General features: G+C 46.3%; 1 protein-coding gene across 1 annotated transcript in view; it reads right to left on the bottom strand.

Moving 5' to 3' along the window:
* The window catches only part of LOC111955888 (RNA-binding motif, single-stranded-interacting protein 3), a 282350-nt gene that overhangs the window by 15838 nt on the left and 248302 nt on the right, over nucleotides 1-18210 (bottom strand). The window contains exons 9-11 of the mRNA XM_070436361.1: nucleotides 15883-15926; nucleotides 10104-10200; nucleotides 7743-7793 (exon numbers count right to left, since the gene is read on the bottom strand). Of these exons, the coding sequence (XP_070292462.1) occupies nucleotides 7743-7793; nucleotides 10104-10200; nucleotides 15883-15926 (192 nt within the window). The remainder of the gene's footprint in view (nucleotides 1-7742; nucleotides 7794-10103; nucleotides 10201-15882; nucleotides 15927-18210) is intronic.

The following is an 18210-nucleotide window of genomic DNA, read 5'->3' as shown; positions in this document are numbered from 1 at the left end:
AGCTGTGTGCCATGCCCAGGGAAGGTCTGTGTGGAAGATTAGGTTGCTTACCTTTGTAGCATTTTTGTAGCAGTCAACTAAAAGTGTCTCTGGATTGTCCATGAGGAGCTTCTCTTTGTACTCTTTCCGTGCCTTGTCATTTTTCATATCCAAGGGGTACTGGACTGTGGTGACCTCTGCACAGAGGGAAGCCATGGAGCAGGGGGCCAAAGAGGCCTCTGCATTTCGGTGGGAGAGGAACTCTGCTGCCATTGTTGGGCTCACACCTTTCACTTCTCTCTTCAGTGCAAATTAATGTTGCAGSCGGGTCTGTTCTTTATGAAGTTAAATATCTAGAGATTATTGTAATGCTCTTTTCATTCTAGGCTTTCGAGGTAGCTTCCGACTGAACAGTAAGAATCCTTGGTAGTAAATCCTTCCAGGTCATTTTGTCCAAAATCAGGATGTAGGTTTGGAGTTTTGATTTGGAGTGAAGGTTATGTTGTGGAGGGTAGTATCATGTGTATGTCCTGGTGACATAGTGAAGGTTATGTTGTGGAGGGTAGTATCATGTATATGTCCTGGTGACATAGTGAAGGTTATGTTGTGGAGGGTAGTATCATGTATATGTCCTGGTGACATAGTGAAGGTTATGTTGTGGAGGGTAGTATCATGTATATGTCCTGGTGACATAGTGAAGGTTATGTTGTGGAGGGTAGTATCCTGTATATGTCCTGGTGACATAGTGTTGTGGAGGGTAGTATCATGTATATGTCCTGGTGACATAGTGTTGTGGAGGGTAGTATCCTGTATATGTCCTGGTGACATAGTGTTGTGGAGGGTAGTATCCGTGAGTGCTGTCTCTTATACACATCTAGATGTGTATAAGAGACAGATGGGAAAGAGGGTGACAGGAGGAGAGGAGAGAGAGAGACAGAGAGAGAGAGGAATAGGGATAGAGGAATGGGGATAGAGGAGTTAGATGGATGTTGGGACACTGAGAAAAGGGGAGAGAGATGGATTGAGGAAGAGAGAGACAGGCCAGAGCTAAGGGTACCTGTAACCGATTCAGCGGCTGACAATGCTTTTATAATAGGAAACAGAGAGTAACGGAAGGGGCTTAATTCACAGACGTGTTAAGCCGATTTGTGATTTCGATTTTCTGTGTTTGCGAGAGTGTGTGTGTATATGAGTGTGTCTGTCTGTCTCTGTGTGTGTGTGTGTGTGTGTGTGTGCGCGTGTGTTTAAGGAAGATATACTAGACTGTATATATTCATGAGAATCTTATATGTATGAGAATGTGTTCTTTTGGATCTATATTCAATTAATGTTTGTGTCAGCGTGTGTGTGTATGTCATACTGAGTGTGTGTGWGCTMCTAACAGGAGAAGCGGATAAAGTGCTGCTCGTTAAAGATGGCATTGATCCTCATCTAGAGAGGAGAGATGTCAGACATCAAGGTTGTTAGACGGGCTGTAAAGCCCTCGGTCTGTTGTGAAGCAGCCTTTACAGACTAACTCGTGATTGAGCTAGGTAACTGTAGAGGCCCCGGGGCCCCTAATAGCAGGATTGCCCACCTTCAAGGTATTGTGCACTGCCACCAAAGCACCTGCAGAGGAAGAAAAGGTTAGGCTACTGGTATTGCATAAGTGATTCAGTGCTAGTGTGTGTGTGTGTGTGTGTGTGTGTGTGTGTGTGTGTGTGTGTGTGTGTGTGTATGGTGAGCAGAACATGCTAGTTCAGATCGTCATGGCTGCACCAGGTTCCAAGGCCCCGCAGGCTCCTTTCCAGGCTCGTTAACCCGAAGAAGAGAGGCTGGATTGTGGAGTGTCTTTCACTAATCCACAGCACAAATCCCACCTAGGGCTATCAGACAGACAGGGCTGCCCTCACTTTGCAGCAGCCCCGTGGCAAAGGCTAAGACACACGTCTGAGGTACAACGTTGACCCGACAGAGATAGCCGACCTGAAACACCACGATGTACACGTTGACTCGACCTAGAGATCCACTATCTCGGTCCACTGTCACCGAGATTGAACAAACTGAAACCAAAGAAGCAAAAGGGACACACCYAGACATTCTGAGACGAATATAGGGACTTTGAGCATTTCGAAAACATCTTRACAAAACATAGTACAGCAGCGGGGCAGTATCAGACTAACTGATATGTTAGGGTACACGTCGGTGAGCGCGCCAATTAGGCCCACCCTGTGACTGTGATATGCTCTGGTGAGACTGCTTCACCACCCCAGATGTGCGTTGGCTGCAGCCACCTTGGCCGTTACACAGCACTGTTACGACATGTCTATCAACTGTCTCACCGTCCCATGTGAGCGCCTGGAAACTCTGGCGTGGTGAATTACGACGTCGGGGGATCGCCGTGGTAACGGGGCACCTAAAACAAAACGCTGGCTCGGCGTTCCCCGAAGCAGCCATGGAATCTTTGTGGGACAGAGAGCGCGTGCGCGTGTGTGTGTGAGCGGTCTGTGCCTCAGGGGTTGATAGATGGGACGTGGGGCTCTGGTATTTGACATGTCTTCATGGGAGGTCTCGTCTCCGAGGACGGGCTAATGATTTATCAGCTGTCCTCTGACTGACTTAGAGAATGAATAAACTCACCAGAAATAATAACAATCAAAGCTGAGACCAGAATCTGTGTCAGAGTCAGAGGAACGCTCTGGGATTGCTGTTTTATTGAGGCAATGAATACATTTCTCCAAATTGAAATGTATTGTAAGCGACTCTTGACAAACCAGKTGCATTCAATAGCGCTATAACACACGCCAGTAAAACGTCACTATCAATATCACTAATAACATCAATACTAACCTGGTCCCAGATCTGCTTGTGCTTTTCCCTACACACCATTGTCATTGTCAAGCCAAATGTTTTGCATGACAGTTCCGAAAAGAGTTGGCAAGAGAGCACAAACAGACGGGCGCCCGGGCTATAACCAATACATCTTCTGTGGACCGAACCAACGGTCTAGAACACAGAACAGACTTCACCCTCTGTAACCATATTTGCTGGCAGAGACYCGTGAGTTTGCAGTTGTTTTCTGACAGAAGGGGAAAATCAGCAGAGCCATTTCACAGAACGCGCTCGTACGGAGAGCCGCTCAGGGACGACCGGAGACCGAAGCCCCGGCTCAATTTCTGTCGACTAATACAATTCAGAACGTAATGTTCTCCTGCTGAACCAAAGTGCGCCGTACAGTGGCACGATTCAGTGCTTCCCGTGAAGGGAGATAATTATGATTCTGTTTAAAAGTGGCTGCAAGAAAGCCCACGGTACGATGCAGAGGAATTCGGTGAATATGCTGCAACATGCACGCACATGACATACATATCAAACCAGCATACCGTAGTGACCACGTACATCAGTCACCAGGGAATAACAACAATATTGTGTATGGCTCATTTATCTGCTGCAGTTGTTTAGCACTGTGGAGTGTGTGTGTGTGTGTGTGTTTGCATCTTAATGTGTTGGTTTGCCGGAGAAGGGGCCACGTGAAACTGGCTAAGGTTCTAGCCCACTCAACTATCCCAGGTCTACTGTGGACTGATCTACTGCTGGCTTTAGCTCACAGCCCAAGTATTGCTGGCAACACCACCCTCCCAGCTGGCACATATACAATACACCACACCACAGCTTCAAAGAACATCGGTACTGGAAGGGGCAGGTGAGAGTGGGAAAGATGAAGAGAGAGAGAGAGGGGAGATGGAGTGAGAGAGGAGTTGGAGAAGAGAAAGATGAGGAGACAGTGTGAGAGAGAATGATACAGGGAAAGATAAATGGAGAGAGAGAGAAAGAAGCGAGTTGAAGCCTCATTCGTTTTTTTTTTTTACGGCAATTGAAAACAAGCTGTCGTTTTCTTTTTTAAGTTTTCGCTTTAAGCAACGAGGACACACACATTTCTGCAAACTGTTGTCTTTTCATTTTTTCCCCTCTCTCTCTCTCTCTCTCTCTCTCCATCTCCTGAAGAAGCACTCTGCTGAGCGGTATAGCACTCAGGCACAGTCTGGCTATGGTTGTCAAACTCAATCTAGTGAGATAAACAAAAAGACAGCAGTGGAGCAGCAGCCAGCAAACTCTTACTCAAAGAACACGTTCACTTCTCACTTGTGATTTGACGCCTTCCAAATTCCAAACGACCACAGACAGCAGCACACTCTGGCCTACCCGGGTTCAAATACTATTCCATATCCTTTCAAATACTCTATCTGGCATTGTTTAAACTCACCGGGCATAATGATCGAATAGAGTCGTCCCAAAAGTGTAAACCCTGCCCATCTTGCTCTCCAGGCAGGCTAAAAAAGCAAACGCTCAAAAGTATTTGAAAAACTTCACGTATTCAGTATTTGAACCCAGGTATGCGCTCTAGTGTGGTGATTCTGATTGGTTGTGGCGACGACCTCTCCCCTCACCGTGCTCCGCCGCCTCCATGTTGCGCCAGACACCAGGAAAACACTCCCCCCAGAATGGCCCATTGGTCTAACGCGCTGTGAACGCACACAGACCCAAATTGCAGCACAGTCAATTGGTTTAATACTTTAAGGCGCCTCCCTGAACGCTAGACTAGCACGCTCCGCTAGTTCAATGTGTTTCATTGGATCGGCGGCACGGGTGCAGACATAAAGAGAGACAGATTGGGGGGTGTTACCCATTGACGAGTGGAGGGGGGTTGGGGGGGGGGGGGGCGGGGCGTTTGGTGAGGGCACGGACGAGGCCATGGGGAGAGAGAGAGAGAGAGAGGAGCACACATGGAACATAGGAAGGGAGCAGAGGGGATGCTACTGTATAGCTAGTATTAGGCTGTTACAGGCCATACAAACTCTCACGATACAAGCCCATAGATGGAGGGACTGACAGATACCTCATATGGGTTATGTAAGACCAACACTGACAGCCTGGTCATACTTAGCAATGTGTACACATATCAAAAAAAATGGACACACTGTATTTCACAAAAATCCAGCACGTTCCTAATAGAGCCTGCGGAGTTGCCTGAGGCCGGCTATTTTCTATGTATGTCACCAACACACTCTCACACACCCATACTGTGCATGCTGTGCAGGAAACAGCGTAAAACCCCAGACACTCATACAAGCACCACCTTCCCCCACACACCACACACACACACACACACACACACACACACACACACACACACACAACACACACACACACACACACACACACACACACACACACACACCACACACAGCAAGTAAGCTTTGATCCTCTCATCTCTGTAGCATCTGTAGCACCGGGGGCTCCCGTCATGGAGGCCGGCTGGTTAGAAGAAGGGAGGAGGAGGAGCTGGCTGGGAGGCTGGTGGTGCCCTGCTGGGGCCAGATTGCATGTTGCTTGTCTCCCAGCGTGGGGGTAACTGAGACGGGGAGGCTAGGTGGTAATGGCCGCAGCAGGGAGCAGCAGTAGGGTAGTAGGTGGTAGGAGGGCTTCTCTATGGATACTGGTGCTGCTGGTGATGCTGGATCAGGAGCTACGGTGTTGCACTGTTCCTGCTTAGCTGGCATCGCATCTGTACAGCGGTCGTCCTTGATACTGCCTGTGTGTTAATGATCTCAGTCACTAGGAACACTAGGAAAGTCTCAGAGACTGCTCTGGAGGACCCACACAGTGCCTTTGGGTATGGTGTAGTGTGTGAAGACCAACAGGACGGCTTTGGGATCCATCTTTCTTCAGATACTCCAGCCTCCGTCGCAATATCCCTCCTCTCTGACAAGCGTGAGTCCACGAGGCCGCGTTTTTCCGGTCCCTCACAGTAGTGCGATAGTAATAACATATTGGTAACATGGAGAAATAGGCTGACGCGCCGCAGTGATACCAGTATAAAAAGCCACGTGCTGCGGTAGAGCTCAGAGCCAGGACGGGAGAGTGGCTGCAACAGCAGCAGAACCATTAGGAGCTCTGAACGCATTAGCTCTCATGAAAAACTCAAAGGGACTGGTCTAATGCACGAGACCTACTGATTACCTCTTACCCAAACAAGAGACTACATTGTCCTAAAGTGGGAATCAGTCTGTCGCATTACAGTACCTGCTATTATAATGCTATTATTAGCTACTCTGTGTGAAAAAATGAAATAGATAACTATATACGTACCGGAGGTTACTGTAGGTATAATTGAGGTTGTATTCTAGCTAGAAGGATCCTTTTTTGAGTTTGATATCTGTTGAGCTTGTGGGTGGTGCATATTTATGACAGGAGATCTTGTACTGTATGGTTAATATGACACGAAACGCTGGTTCTCTGTAGCTGAGTTTGGAGAGCATGGCGTTTGCAACGGCTAAGTCCCGGGAACCACCCGTATGTAAAATGTATGTAAGTCGCTCTGGATAAAAGTATCTGCCAAATGGTATATATGGTTCTTTACCATTCGGCCATCAGATTTGCCACCAACGCTCCTCATAGGACACATCACTCTTTATTCTCCTCTGTAAACTGGTCATCTCTGTATACCAGTCGCAAGACCCACTGGTTGATGCTTATTTAGAAAACCCTCTTAGGCCTCACTCCCCCCTATCTGAGATATCTACTGCAGCCCTCATCCTCCACCCGTTCTGCCAGTCACATTCTGTTAAAGGTCCCCAAAGCACACACACAACCCTGGGTCGCTCCTCTTTTCAGTTCGCTGCAGCTAGCGACTGGAACGAACTGCAACAAACACTCAAACTGGACAATTTTATCTCCATCTCTTCATTCAAAGACTCAATCGTGGACACTCCTACTGAGCTTTGCGTGAGGTATTGTTGTTTCTACCTTCTTGCCCTTTGTGCTGTTGTCTGTGCCCAATAATGTTTGTACCATGTTTTGTGCTGCTGCCATGTTGTGTTGCTACCAGGTTGTTGTCATGTGGTGTTGCTGTCATGCTGTGTTGTTGTCTTAGGTCTCTCGATGTAGTGTTGTGGTGTCGCTCTTGTTGTGATGTGTGTTTTGTGATGTGTGTTTTATTTTTAATCCCATCCTCTGTCCCCACAGGAGACCTTTTGCCATTTGGTAGGCCGTCATTGTAAATAAGAATTTGTTCTTAACTGACTTGCCTAGTTAAATAAAGGTTCAATCAAAAATTAAATACAAATAAATAAACATAATTTTTATATTAGTAATATAACATGAAAGGCTGTCTGATGTAAGTAGTATCGCAGTACTGGACGCTGATGGCCTGGTATGTTGCTGAGATGGATTGAGCAGGCTAGCTGGTGTTTCTGCTCTGCTAGCTAAATGCTGCTGAGTCACGCTACAGTCCACCAAGACCCATAAACTCTGTGTGTTTCCAACCAGAAACATGTGCTTGTACACTTACAATGGGACTATCAACTTTTATAGATTGTTCCACTACTGCCTTGAATCATCGCAAACAATAATTTAGCTATCAGCGATGTTCACTGCATGAGAGTATACGGGTGAGTTACGAAGGTGGTCTGAAAATGGATTGGCCACAGGAGAAGTTTGAAGTGAATTTCCAGACGGAGACTACTTTTCCAATCCCAACGCTGGCTCATATTAGAGCGTAAATATATTGAAAAGTGCCTTAGAGGTTGTAAACGTCTCTTCTAAAAGGCGCTCTAACTCTTCTGGTGAGTTAACCCGAAGGCGCCATGAATCTACCGCAAGTGAAGGTAGGACATCAGGCGTCTTTGTCTTCCTGTCGACATCTAACCCAAAAGGTCAAAGGTCCACGTGGGACTGCCGGAGCACAAACAGTAAATCACGACAGAGAATGGTAATGCACTTACTGTGGGTTGCATAACGTATTGTTGATGAGGCATCCATGACGTACTCTGGACCTATGAGGGAGACATCAAATGAAACATCATTATTGACTTAAGGTTACCCGTGCCACCTCTTTTCCCTCACAATCAACAGTGTGTAAAACTGGTTTTCCATTGTCACACTATTTCTCTGCATGCCAGTGCCTTTTCCTTTCCTACGGTTTCTTCCATGCCTGGGAAGTGCGGGCGCGTTGAGGTAAGACGGAGCCTTGGCCAGTTAAAAACACACGGGCCTTGAATTTGCAGAATTAGGCACGGCGTGTTACGCCACTAGCCAAGCTGGCTCAACTGGGCTTGGCTCGACATCGGCAACCCGCATATCAAATGACAAGAACCCACAAACTGACCCCGAGAGAGAAAGACAACTCCTGCTCTAGTGGACCATGTGGGTCATTCAGTTCAACAGAATCCCTGCCATCGACAGTGAGAGAAGCCACAGTTGAATAAAAGGGACAATTTAGATTTGCCAGAGAGGAGCATTAGACAGCTTGTCAGAGACAAACAAGTCTACCCATTGATCCTTGGGAAAACGATTGGACTCAACAAAGACAAATAAGATGCTAATCTTTTATAAGAACGCCAATCCTCTGAGCTCGTTAAAGCCCATGATATGGAGCATGCCTAAACGATTTTATTTTATTTTATTGAATAGCACAGAGCCACGCTTGTTTGTTACTTCCTCTCGATGTTTGGTCTCAACCAACAGGAAGGAAACAGAGACGAGACAAAGCTTTGTTCCCTAATCGTCCATCTTTAGAATTTTCCCGTGCGACATCAACAAGATTCTAATTCCATTGTAATTTCATTTCAAGACTGTGTTTTTCTATGTTTTGACTGAGATTTTTGTAATTGTATTTTTTTTATTTTTTTATTCTCATTATGGACGCAGTAGTATTGGCAGTGGTGACTTAATAAGGAGCTGGTACATCGTGTGACTGACTGTTTTCCAGTGGTCTGGTTTGACGGTGTGTGTCTACCTCTGGCTGACCCTGCTCTAAGCTTGTGCTTCCATTAAAGACAGACAGAACACAGCAGGGAAGACTGTATGGCTAGACCAGGAAGTGGACTGGACTGTCCACTGTCATGTGACGAAGTAATCAAGATGTTTTTCCCAGAGTACACAGTCCGAAGAAAGAAAATTGAAACTGTAAAACACACAATTTAATAAACAATATATTCTGCATTAAGCAGATTTTATATAATAAAAGATTATAAAAAATGTGTGTGTACAACATGCAGAATATTTTCTACCACAAATGGCTGAGATCATATGAATGTTTTTCATTGTGGCCACTAATGATTCCTTTGTCTCATATGCTTTGGTTCCTGCCTGCCCTACTCTTTGTACTTGACAGAAGATGGAGGACTCACCTTGCCTGGCGCTGCTTGCCTGAAGGGCAATATTACAGGAAGCAGTGGTGGCCGATATTGAAACTGTGAGGATTAATATTCCTCAAAAGCCCGGCCATTGTTTTTGATAAATCAATTTGGGAAGCCTTCAGAACGCGGATTAGCGCCGCGCCCCGTCCCCCTTCTCCCCCCAGTGCTGGACCTGAGTTTAAATCAGACGCTTCTGAAAGGCGGGCATGCCAACCTTCACCAACCAACCCCCTCCYCTCTCTCATTCCCTCCCTCTCTTTCTCTCTCTCCATCGCTCTCTCTTTCTTGCTCTCTCACTATCTATCGTTCCATCTCTCTCTCTCCCTGTCACTCTCCCTCTTTCTGCATTCTAATAAGGATCAATGATAAACAGCGAGTGCTCTTGGGGGAAAGTCTAGGTGAACCGAACAGTGTCTCATCCCTTCTGCTTGTTGCAGTCAAACATCTGGAGGTCCGTGAAATTGTGGGCGTTTAGCAAATGGAAACGCTATTGACGTTTCGCACAGTTCATTTCCCCCCTTACGTTACGCTCCGCTTCACATGGTTCCAGGGATCAACTGGGATGCAAAGTGTGGAATTCAGTTAGCAGGAAAATTATGTCAAATGACTGTGGGAGGAATGACAGCTTAGAAAAAGCTTTAAAAGCACAACAGGGTCGGCAAAGCAAAGGAGAAACGGTTTGTTTTTCCCCAACACTAATTCCTAACGGACGTTGCTTTTCCCTCTTTTCTCTTTTCTCTCTGAGCCTTTCCGTCTGCTGTGTTCACCGCCTACAAAACAGATGCCATCCAGCATCGCCGGCAAACCAATGAGGAAAGCTCAGAAGTTCCAAATCTCCGAGAGCCCCTTGCTGTTTTCCAGCCCCCCAGCTTTGCCCATCACCCAGCCAGTCCCCAGCCGCCCCACGGCTATCTCCCTCTGGCTACACTCCAGTACATCACCCACCTGATATGTGGAGACGGGGGAAGCAGCGATGAAGGGCGTAATGGATGTCTGTGCGATCATGCGGTTGGTGGCGATACTGTAAGGCGAGGAGTAGAACCTGAGGGGAGAGAGGAAACAGAACAGAGAAAGGGAGATCAGACACGGGTAMTGGATGTACCTATACACTCCATCCAGAAAGTATTCAGACCCCGTGACTTTTCCCACATATTACGTTACAGCCTTATTCTAAAATTGATTAAATTGTTTTTTCCCCCCCTCATCAATCTACACACAATACCCTATAATGACAAAGCAAAAACAGGTTTTTGCAAATGTGTAAAAAAATCTGAAATATGAAAATATGACATTTGCATAACTATTCAGACCCTTTACTCAGTACTTTGTTGACGCACCTTTGGGCAGCTTTTACAGCCTCGGGTATGATGCTACAAGCTTGGCACACCTGTATTTGGGGAGTTTCTCCCATTCTTCTCTCCTCTCAAGCTCTGTCAGGTTGGATGGGGAGTGTCATTGCACAGCTATTTTCAGGCCMTTCCAGATATGTTTGATTGGGTTCAAGTCCCGGCTCTGGCTGGGACACCCAAGGACATTCAGAGACTTGTCCATGCTGACCATGCTGACCACCACTTTTTGACATTTCGTCTGCTTTTAGTGAACGCGCTTCCTGACTTTGGATTTGTTTACCAAACACGCTTACAAAAATAGCTATTTTGACATAAATGATGGACATTACCGAACAAAACAAACATTTCTTGTGGAAGTGGGAGTCCTGGGAGTGCAATCCGACGAAGATCAGTAAAGGTAAGTGAAGATTTATAATGCTTTTTATGAGTTTTGTTGACTGCACAATTTGGCGGGTAACTGTATGGCTTCCTTTTGTGGCTGAACGCTGTTCTCAGATTATTGAATATTCTGCTTTTGCCGTAAAGCTTTTTGAAATCTGACACAGTGGTTGCATTAAGAACAAGTGTATCTTTAATTCTATGTAAAACATGTATCTTTCATCAAAGCTTATGATGAGTATTTATGTTATTTGACGTGGCTCTCTGCAATTTCCCTGTTTTAAGTCAGTTAGGATCACCACGTTATTTTAAGAATGTGAAATGTCAGAATAATAGTAGGGAGAATGATTTATTTCAGCTTTTATTTCTTTCATCACATTCCCAGTGGTCAGAAGTTTACATACACTCAATTAGTATTTGGTAGCATTGCCTTTAAATTGTTTAATTTGGGTCAAACGTTCTGGGTAGCCTTCCACAAGCTTCCCACGGTAAGTTGGGTGAAATTTGGCCCATACCTCCTGACAGAGCTGGTATAACTGAGTCAGGATTGTAAAGCCTCCTTGCTCGCACACGCTTTTTCAGTTCTGCCCACAAATTTTCTATAGGATTGAGGTCAGGGCTTTGTGAATGCCAGTCCAATACCTTGACTGTGCTGTCCTTAAGCCATAACTTTGGAAGTATGCTTGAGGTCATTGTCCATTTGGAAGGCCCATTTGCGACCAAGCTTTAACTTCCTGACTGATGTCTTGAGATGTTGCTTCAATATATCCACATCATTTTCCTCCCTCATCTTGCCATCTATTTTGTGAAGTGCACCAGTCCCTCCTGCAGCAAAGCACCCCCACAACATGATGATGCCACCCCCGTGCTTCACGGTTGGGTTGGTGTTCTTCGGCTTGCAAGCCTCCCCCTTTTTCCTCCAAACAAAACGATAAATAGTTATATTTTTGTCTCATCAGACCAGGGAACATTTCTCCAAAAAGTACAATCTTTGTCCCCATGTGCAGTTGCAAACTGTAGTCTGGCTTTTTTATGGCTGTTTTAGAGCAGTGGCTTCTTCTTTGCTGAACGGCCTTACAGGTTATGTCGATGAAGGACTCGTTTTACTGTGGATATAGATACTTTTGTACCTGTTTCCTCCAGCATCTCCACAAGGTCCTTTGCTGTTGTTCTGGGATTGATTTGCACTTTTCGCACCAACGTACGTTCATCTCTAGGAAACAGAACGCGTCTCCTTCCTGAGTGGTATGACGGCTGCGTGGTCCCATGGTGTTTATACTTGCGTACTATTGTTTGTACAGATTAACGTGGTACCTTCAGGCGTTTGGAAATTGCTCCCAAGGATGAACCAGACTTGTGGAGGTCTACAATTCTTTCTCTGAGGTATTGGCTGATTTATTTTGATTTTCCCATGATGTCAAGCAAAGAGGAACTATGGTAGACCTTGAAATACATCCACAGGTACACCTCCAATTGACTCAAATGATGTCAATTAGCCTATCAGAAGCTTCTAAAGCCATGACATCATTTTCAGAAATTTTCCAAGCTGTTTAAAGGCACAGTCAACTTAGTGTATGTACACTTCTGACCCACTGGAATTGTGATACAGTGAAATAATCTGTCTGTAAACAACTGTTGGAAAAATGACTTGTGTCATGCACAAAGTAGATGTCCTAACCGACTTGCCAAAACTAGAGTTTGTTAACAAGAAATTTGTGGAGTGGTTGAAAAACGAGTTTTAATGATTCCAACCTAAGTGTATGTAAATTTCCGACTTCAACTTTAAACAGGTGTGTGCCTTTCCAAATCATGTCCAATCAATTTGGAAACAGGATGCACCTGAGCTCAATTTCGAGTCTCATAGCAAAGGGTCTGAATTCTTACGTAAATAAGCTATTTCTGTTTTTTATTTCGAATAAATTTGCAAAAAATCTCGAAACCTGTTTTCGCTTTGTCATTATGTGGTATTGTGTGTAGATTGATGAGATACATTTTTTTTTATAATAAGGCTGTTATGTAACACAAATGTGGAAAAAGGGAAGGGGTCTGAATGCTTTCCGAATGCACCGTAGGTCTCCATGCATTACAACTGTCTACATCGAAATATCCGGATGATCGTGATTATTAAGGGGCCTATTAAATGTTTATTAATGGTTTGGTTAACGAACTACTATTTCAAAGAGCTGACTGGCAATTTACTCACATGTTCTACTAACTAACAGAGATAGACACCAGTATGTTGGACACGTGTGTGTGTTTATGCCTTAGGCTTTTTATGCAATCACCTCTAACAAAGAGGTGCACATTTTTGTTTTTTGCCCCTAGCACGAAAACAGTCGATTCAAAAAAGGAACTCGTAATCAGGCCTATGATTTGAATCAGGTGTCTGAGTGCTCGGGAAAACAACTCCAATGTACACCCCTTTGGGACCCCAGGACCAGGTTTGGGAAACAGTCTAACAGAACCATATGAAATCTTTTGACACTCATACACCTTGAGCCAGTCTCTGTCCACATACGGACTGAAATGGACCAGACAACAGAGACAATCTCTCCACGAAAAGACCTTTCAAGTCCCTTGACACGGCCACACTTACGCACACCCACAGACACTACACACATCGTAGTCTAAGCACAGATCCTCAGTCACACAGACGGTGTTTGAGGCCGAGCAGACAGAGCTTCCCGCGTGAGGGTATAGCTTGTCTTGTTTCAAATCGAACACCAGGCAATATATTGTGTTCCGTCGGGCGCATAAAAGTGTCATGAAGCGTCTTCTGGCTTCACAATTGAAAAGTCTGCCTTTATCAGATCAAACTGAGCTTTGTCGTCGTATGAAAAAAGGCTTAGGCTGCTGGCCGACTTCAATCCACAGTGTTGGGAAAAACTCAATGAATGTAAAGAAGGCTATTCCAAAGTGTTGAGTTGGGCTCTAGGGACAAGAGGTGGCGGGCTACTTCATCATGTTGTGACGTTGATTCCGATCTCCAACAGTCCTGGGTGTCGTTTCTACCCGCTAGCTGGTTTTATACCACTCGCAATGGTCCTCCGAGCTCAGTTGGTAGAGCAGGCGGTGTAAGTTAATAGACCGATTAAAAAAAGAGAGTTTCAAACCGCTCTGCCAATAACGCCTCATTTTCAGGTTCTATATTCCTTCCATTTGGCTCATCCAATTAGGCCCCTCACTCAGACCAGTCCCAGACAGTCCTAGCAAAATTCTTGCTTGAGATTTGATTATTAAAAAAAAAAATAACAAAAGCGTTGGGCTTTTAAAAAGTAGAACTATTGTCACAGACTAAAAGCCTTGAAGTAATCCCAACGTACTGCAGACATATATTCTCCATATACACGATATATACAAAAGTATGTGGTCAGTGACTTTCAACGTGGCAACGTCATAGGATACCACCTTTCCAACAAGTCAGTTTGTCACATGTCTGCCCTGATAGAGCTGCCCCGGTGCTGTTATTGCGAAGTGGAAATGTCTAGGAGCAACAACGGCTCAGCCGCAAAGTGGTAGGCCACAAAAGCTCKCAGAATGGGACCGCCAAGCGCTGAAGCACGTAGTGTGTAAAAAAACGTTTGTCCTCGGTTACAACACTCACTACCGAGTTGCAAACTGCCTCTGGAAGCAACGTCAGCACAAGAACTGTTCGTCGGGAGCTTCATGAAATGGGTTTCCGTGGCCGAGCTGCCGCACACAAGTCTAAGATCACCATGCGCAATGCCAAGCGTTGGCTGGAGTGGTGTAAAGCTCGCGGCCATTGAACTCTGGAGCAGTGGAAACYCGTTCTCTGGAGTGATGAATGACGCTTCACCATTAGGCAGTCCAACGGATGAATCTAGGTTTGGTGGATGCCAGGAGAACGCTACCTGCCCCAATGCATAGTGCCGACTGTAAAGTTTGGTGGAGAAGGAATAACGGTCTGTGGCTGTTATTCATGGTTCGAGCCAGGCCACTTAGTTCCAGTGAAGGGAAATCTTAACACTACAGCATACGATGACATTCTGAACAATTCTGTGCTTCCAACTTTGTGGCAATAGTTTGGGGAAGGACCTTTCCTGTTTCAGCATGACAATGCCCCTGTGCACAAAGTGAGGTCCATACAGAAAGGGTTTGTCAAGATCGGTGGGGAAGAACTTGACTGGCCTACACAGAGCCCTGACCTCAACCCCATCTAACACCTTTGGGATGAATTCGAACACCGACTGTGAGCCAGGCCTAGTCGCCCAACGTCCGTGCCCAACCTCACTAATGCCCTTGTGGCTGAATGGAAGCAAGTCCCCGCAGCAATGTTCCAACATCTAGTGGAAAGCCTTCCCAGAAGAGTGGAGGCTGTTGTAGCAGCAAAGGGGGGACCAACTCCGTATTAATGCCCATGATTTTGGAATGAGGATGTTCYACGAGCATGTGGTGTATGTCTCCTAAGTGGTCAATGTGCTATTTTCTTTTGATTTCTTTCAAGCCTCATAATCACAGCTCACTATTATGCTTCTAAAATGCCCAGTGCTGTATCTAATGAGATTCTATTCATTCATCCAGTCTTATTCCAGAGTCATTGAGATAAACGCTTCAGGAAACTGGGAGAAGCAGGGAGTGAGAGAGAAGCTTCCCGTCGCAGACTGAGGACACGTTGAGAGAGGACGGAACTCAAAGCTCGCCTTCCCTTCCTGTTACAGTACACAGGGAAAAATAGAACACGTTGCTAGGCCATTCATTTCCATGGCACCCCTTCGTACACAGGCACCGAAGGCACACGCACACACACACGGACACTCTGTCACAGACAAAGGGACAGGCACACGTGCAGGCAACCAGGCACGCACTAACACCTGAGACCTAGCATCAAACTCCATCTCGTATAGATTATTTTAATCAAATAGTAACAAAGTGCACACACACTGCATTAATCAAGAGATATGACAATCCTATTGCACTAGTCGTATGGATTGCTCAGAGGGGTGGAAGGTGCCAGGGTTGTGTAGACGGACTCTTACCCGTTCTGCATCGCTGCAGGATCATATGTTAACTGCATACCAGTCTGCAACACAAGAGAGACATATTACAGGTTAATCCTTGAATTTCAAGACACAACAAATGGACAGGATGAGAGAGAGAGAGAGGGGAAACAAACGGGATTTCGATACACTTTATGCACGTGGGACAACGGTCGATGCCAGCTTTGAGAGAGAGAGGGAGAGAGAGCGAGACAGAGAGAAAGAAGAGAGGAATGACAGTGAGCGTATGCATGAAAGTGTGTGAGGCCCTTGTCTCTCTTCCTCTTTCTCCCACTCTCTCGTGTTCTTCCCCCCTCTCTCTCTTTCTCTCCCTGCAATCCGTCATCTGCATTCCCGAAGCCTTCTCTTCCGGACGAGGGCTAATCCCATTTCTTTAACACAGGAGGCTGCTGAGGTTTCAGATTTCATCAGCACACTTTTTTTTTTATCTCCCCCTGTCCCCTATCTCTCTCCAGTTCGCCCTTGGCGTGGCGTCGTGGGGCCGCGTAGCCTGGTGCGTCCGTCTGCGGTGCGTCTCTGGCGATCCGCGGGGGCTTCGTGCGTGGGTGGCTCGGCGCTGACCGTCGTCTGCTCGTCTCTGCTCTGCGGTTCCGCGGCGTCTGCCTGCTGTCGGCCTACCGTTGCTCGTCTTCGCGCCTGATCTCTGCGTGCCAGTTCCCCTTGCGTCTCTGCTCCCTGGACCTCGTCTCTGCTGGCTCTCGTGCCATCCCCTTCCTCTGCTCTCCCTAACCTCTCTTCTCTCCCTACCCTTCTCTGCTCTCTCGCCTAGCTTGCTTCTCTTCCTCCCTCTCTCTCTCTCCCTACTCTCTTTCTTCCCCATCTCTTCTCCCTACCTCCGCTCTTTCCCCCCTCTCTCTCTACTCTCTCCCTACCTCTCTCTCCCTACCTCTCCCTACCTCTCCCTTCCCCTACCTCCTCTCTTCCCCTATCTCTCTCCATCCCCTATCTCTCCATCCTTTCTCTCTCTCTCTCCGTACCTCTCTCTTCCCCATCTCTCTCCATCCCCTATCTCTCTCCCATCCCCCTTCTCTCTCTCTCTCTCCCTACTCTCTCTCTTCCCTCTCTCTCTCCCTACTGTTCCCTCTCTCTCTCTCCCTACTGCTCTCTCTTCCCCTCTCTCTCTCTCCACCCCCCCGCTCTCCCTCATTCCTCTAGGAGGTTTGCGTGAGCTAAAAAGGAGGAATGACCCTCAGCAACCAGAGGGGATGGACCTCACCCACGTGAGTGAGGGGAAACAGAGATCCACATGAATCCCATAGCGGATGCATCAGCCCTGGGTGACACGGCCACTGCGGATGTGTGCGTGCGCGAGCATAACATTCAGTCGGCCATTTAGTTTTGGTTTAACTACACTGCTTGTAAATGACTTAATGCTGTCTTCTTATAATATGCACCATTATAATATTGACCATTTATAATATTTGGGGATGTGTGAGTTAAGTTTTGTTTGGTCCTGTAAATGTGCCATCCCATTCAACAGTACAATGTCAATGTTTGTATCTCGGCCTTCTTTTTTTATTTGGAAAATAATAAACATATTATATATATATTTTTTTTTTAAACAGTAGGCCTGTTCCTACAGGGTGTTCCTTCGTGCGAGTGTGTTTGAGTGTGAGAGTATGCATGTTCACATTTGAGAGAGAGTATCTGTATGTTTGAGTGTTGTGGGGAGCAAGTGTGTGTGTGTTTGAGTGTGAGAGTGTCTGCCTGTGTGTGCATTTGAGCGTATGCATGTACATGCAGAGTATGTGCCTGTATGTTCCACCAACAGGAAGTGTATGCACTGGTTTAAGTCTGGAGTGTATGCATCTGCATATGGACCACGGTATGCATGCACTGTGTGGCTGTGTCTGTATGTTCATGTCTGTGTGTGTGTGTGTGTGTCTTTACGTCTGTGTGTGTATTTGTCTACGTCTGTGTGCCTCTACGTGATAATGGCCATCCCAGACATGGCCAGCTGTCTGGTGAGGCTGATAAGTCCCGTGCGTGGTGCCCTTGCTTCTATGTGTTAATGAATTCCACACCATGGCTGCCTGGCGCACACAGACAATCCCCCATAAGGGTCGGCTGTGTGGCCATGACTGATTACGCACGCTGTTGTCGAGTCAGGTACAAAGCGCGCGCGAGAGAGAGAAAGTGTGTAAGAAAGAGAAGAAGAAAGTGAGATGACGAGGAGAGAGATAAAAGAGTGTACGTGAGAAAGTACGTATCTGAGAAAGAGAAGAAGAGAGAGTATACAGAAAGAGAAGAGAGAGTATACAGAAAGAGAAGAAGAGAGAGTATACAGAAAGAGAAGAAGAGAGAGTA

This window comes from Salvelinus sp. IW2-2015, linkage group LG31 (genome assembly GCF_002910315.2).
Source record: "Salvelinus sp. IW2-2015 linkage group LG31, ASM291031v2, whole genome shotgun sequence".
In the NCBI taxonomy this organism is placed as follows: Eukaryota; Metazoa; Chordata; class Actinopteri; order Salmoniformes; family Salmonidae; genus Salvelinus; species Salvelinus sp. IW2-2015.
Note: the sequence above shows the minus strand (reverse complement) of the source record. Positions and strands in the feature narration are given on the sequence as shown.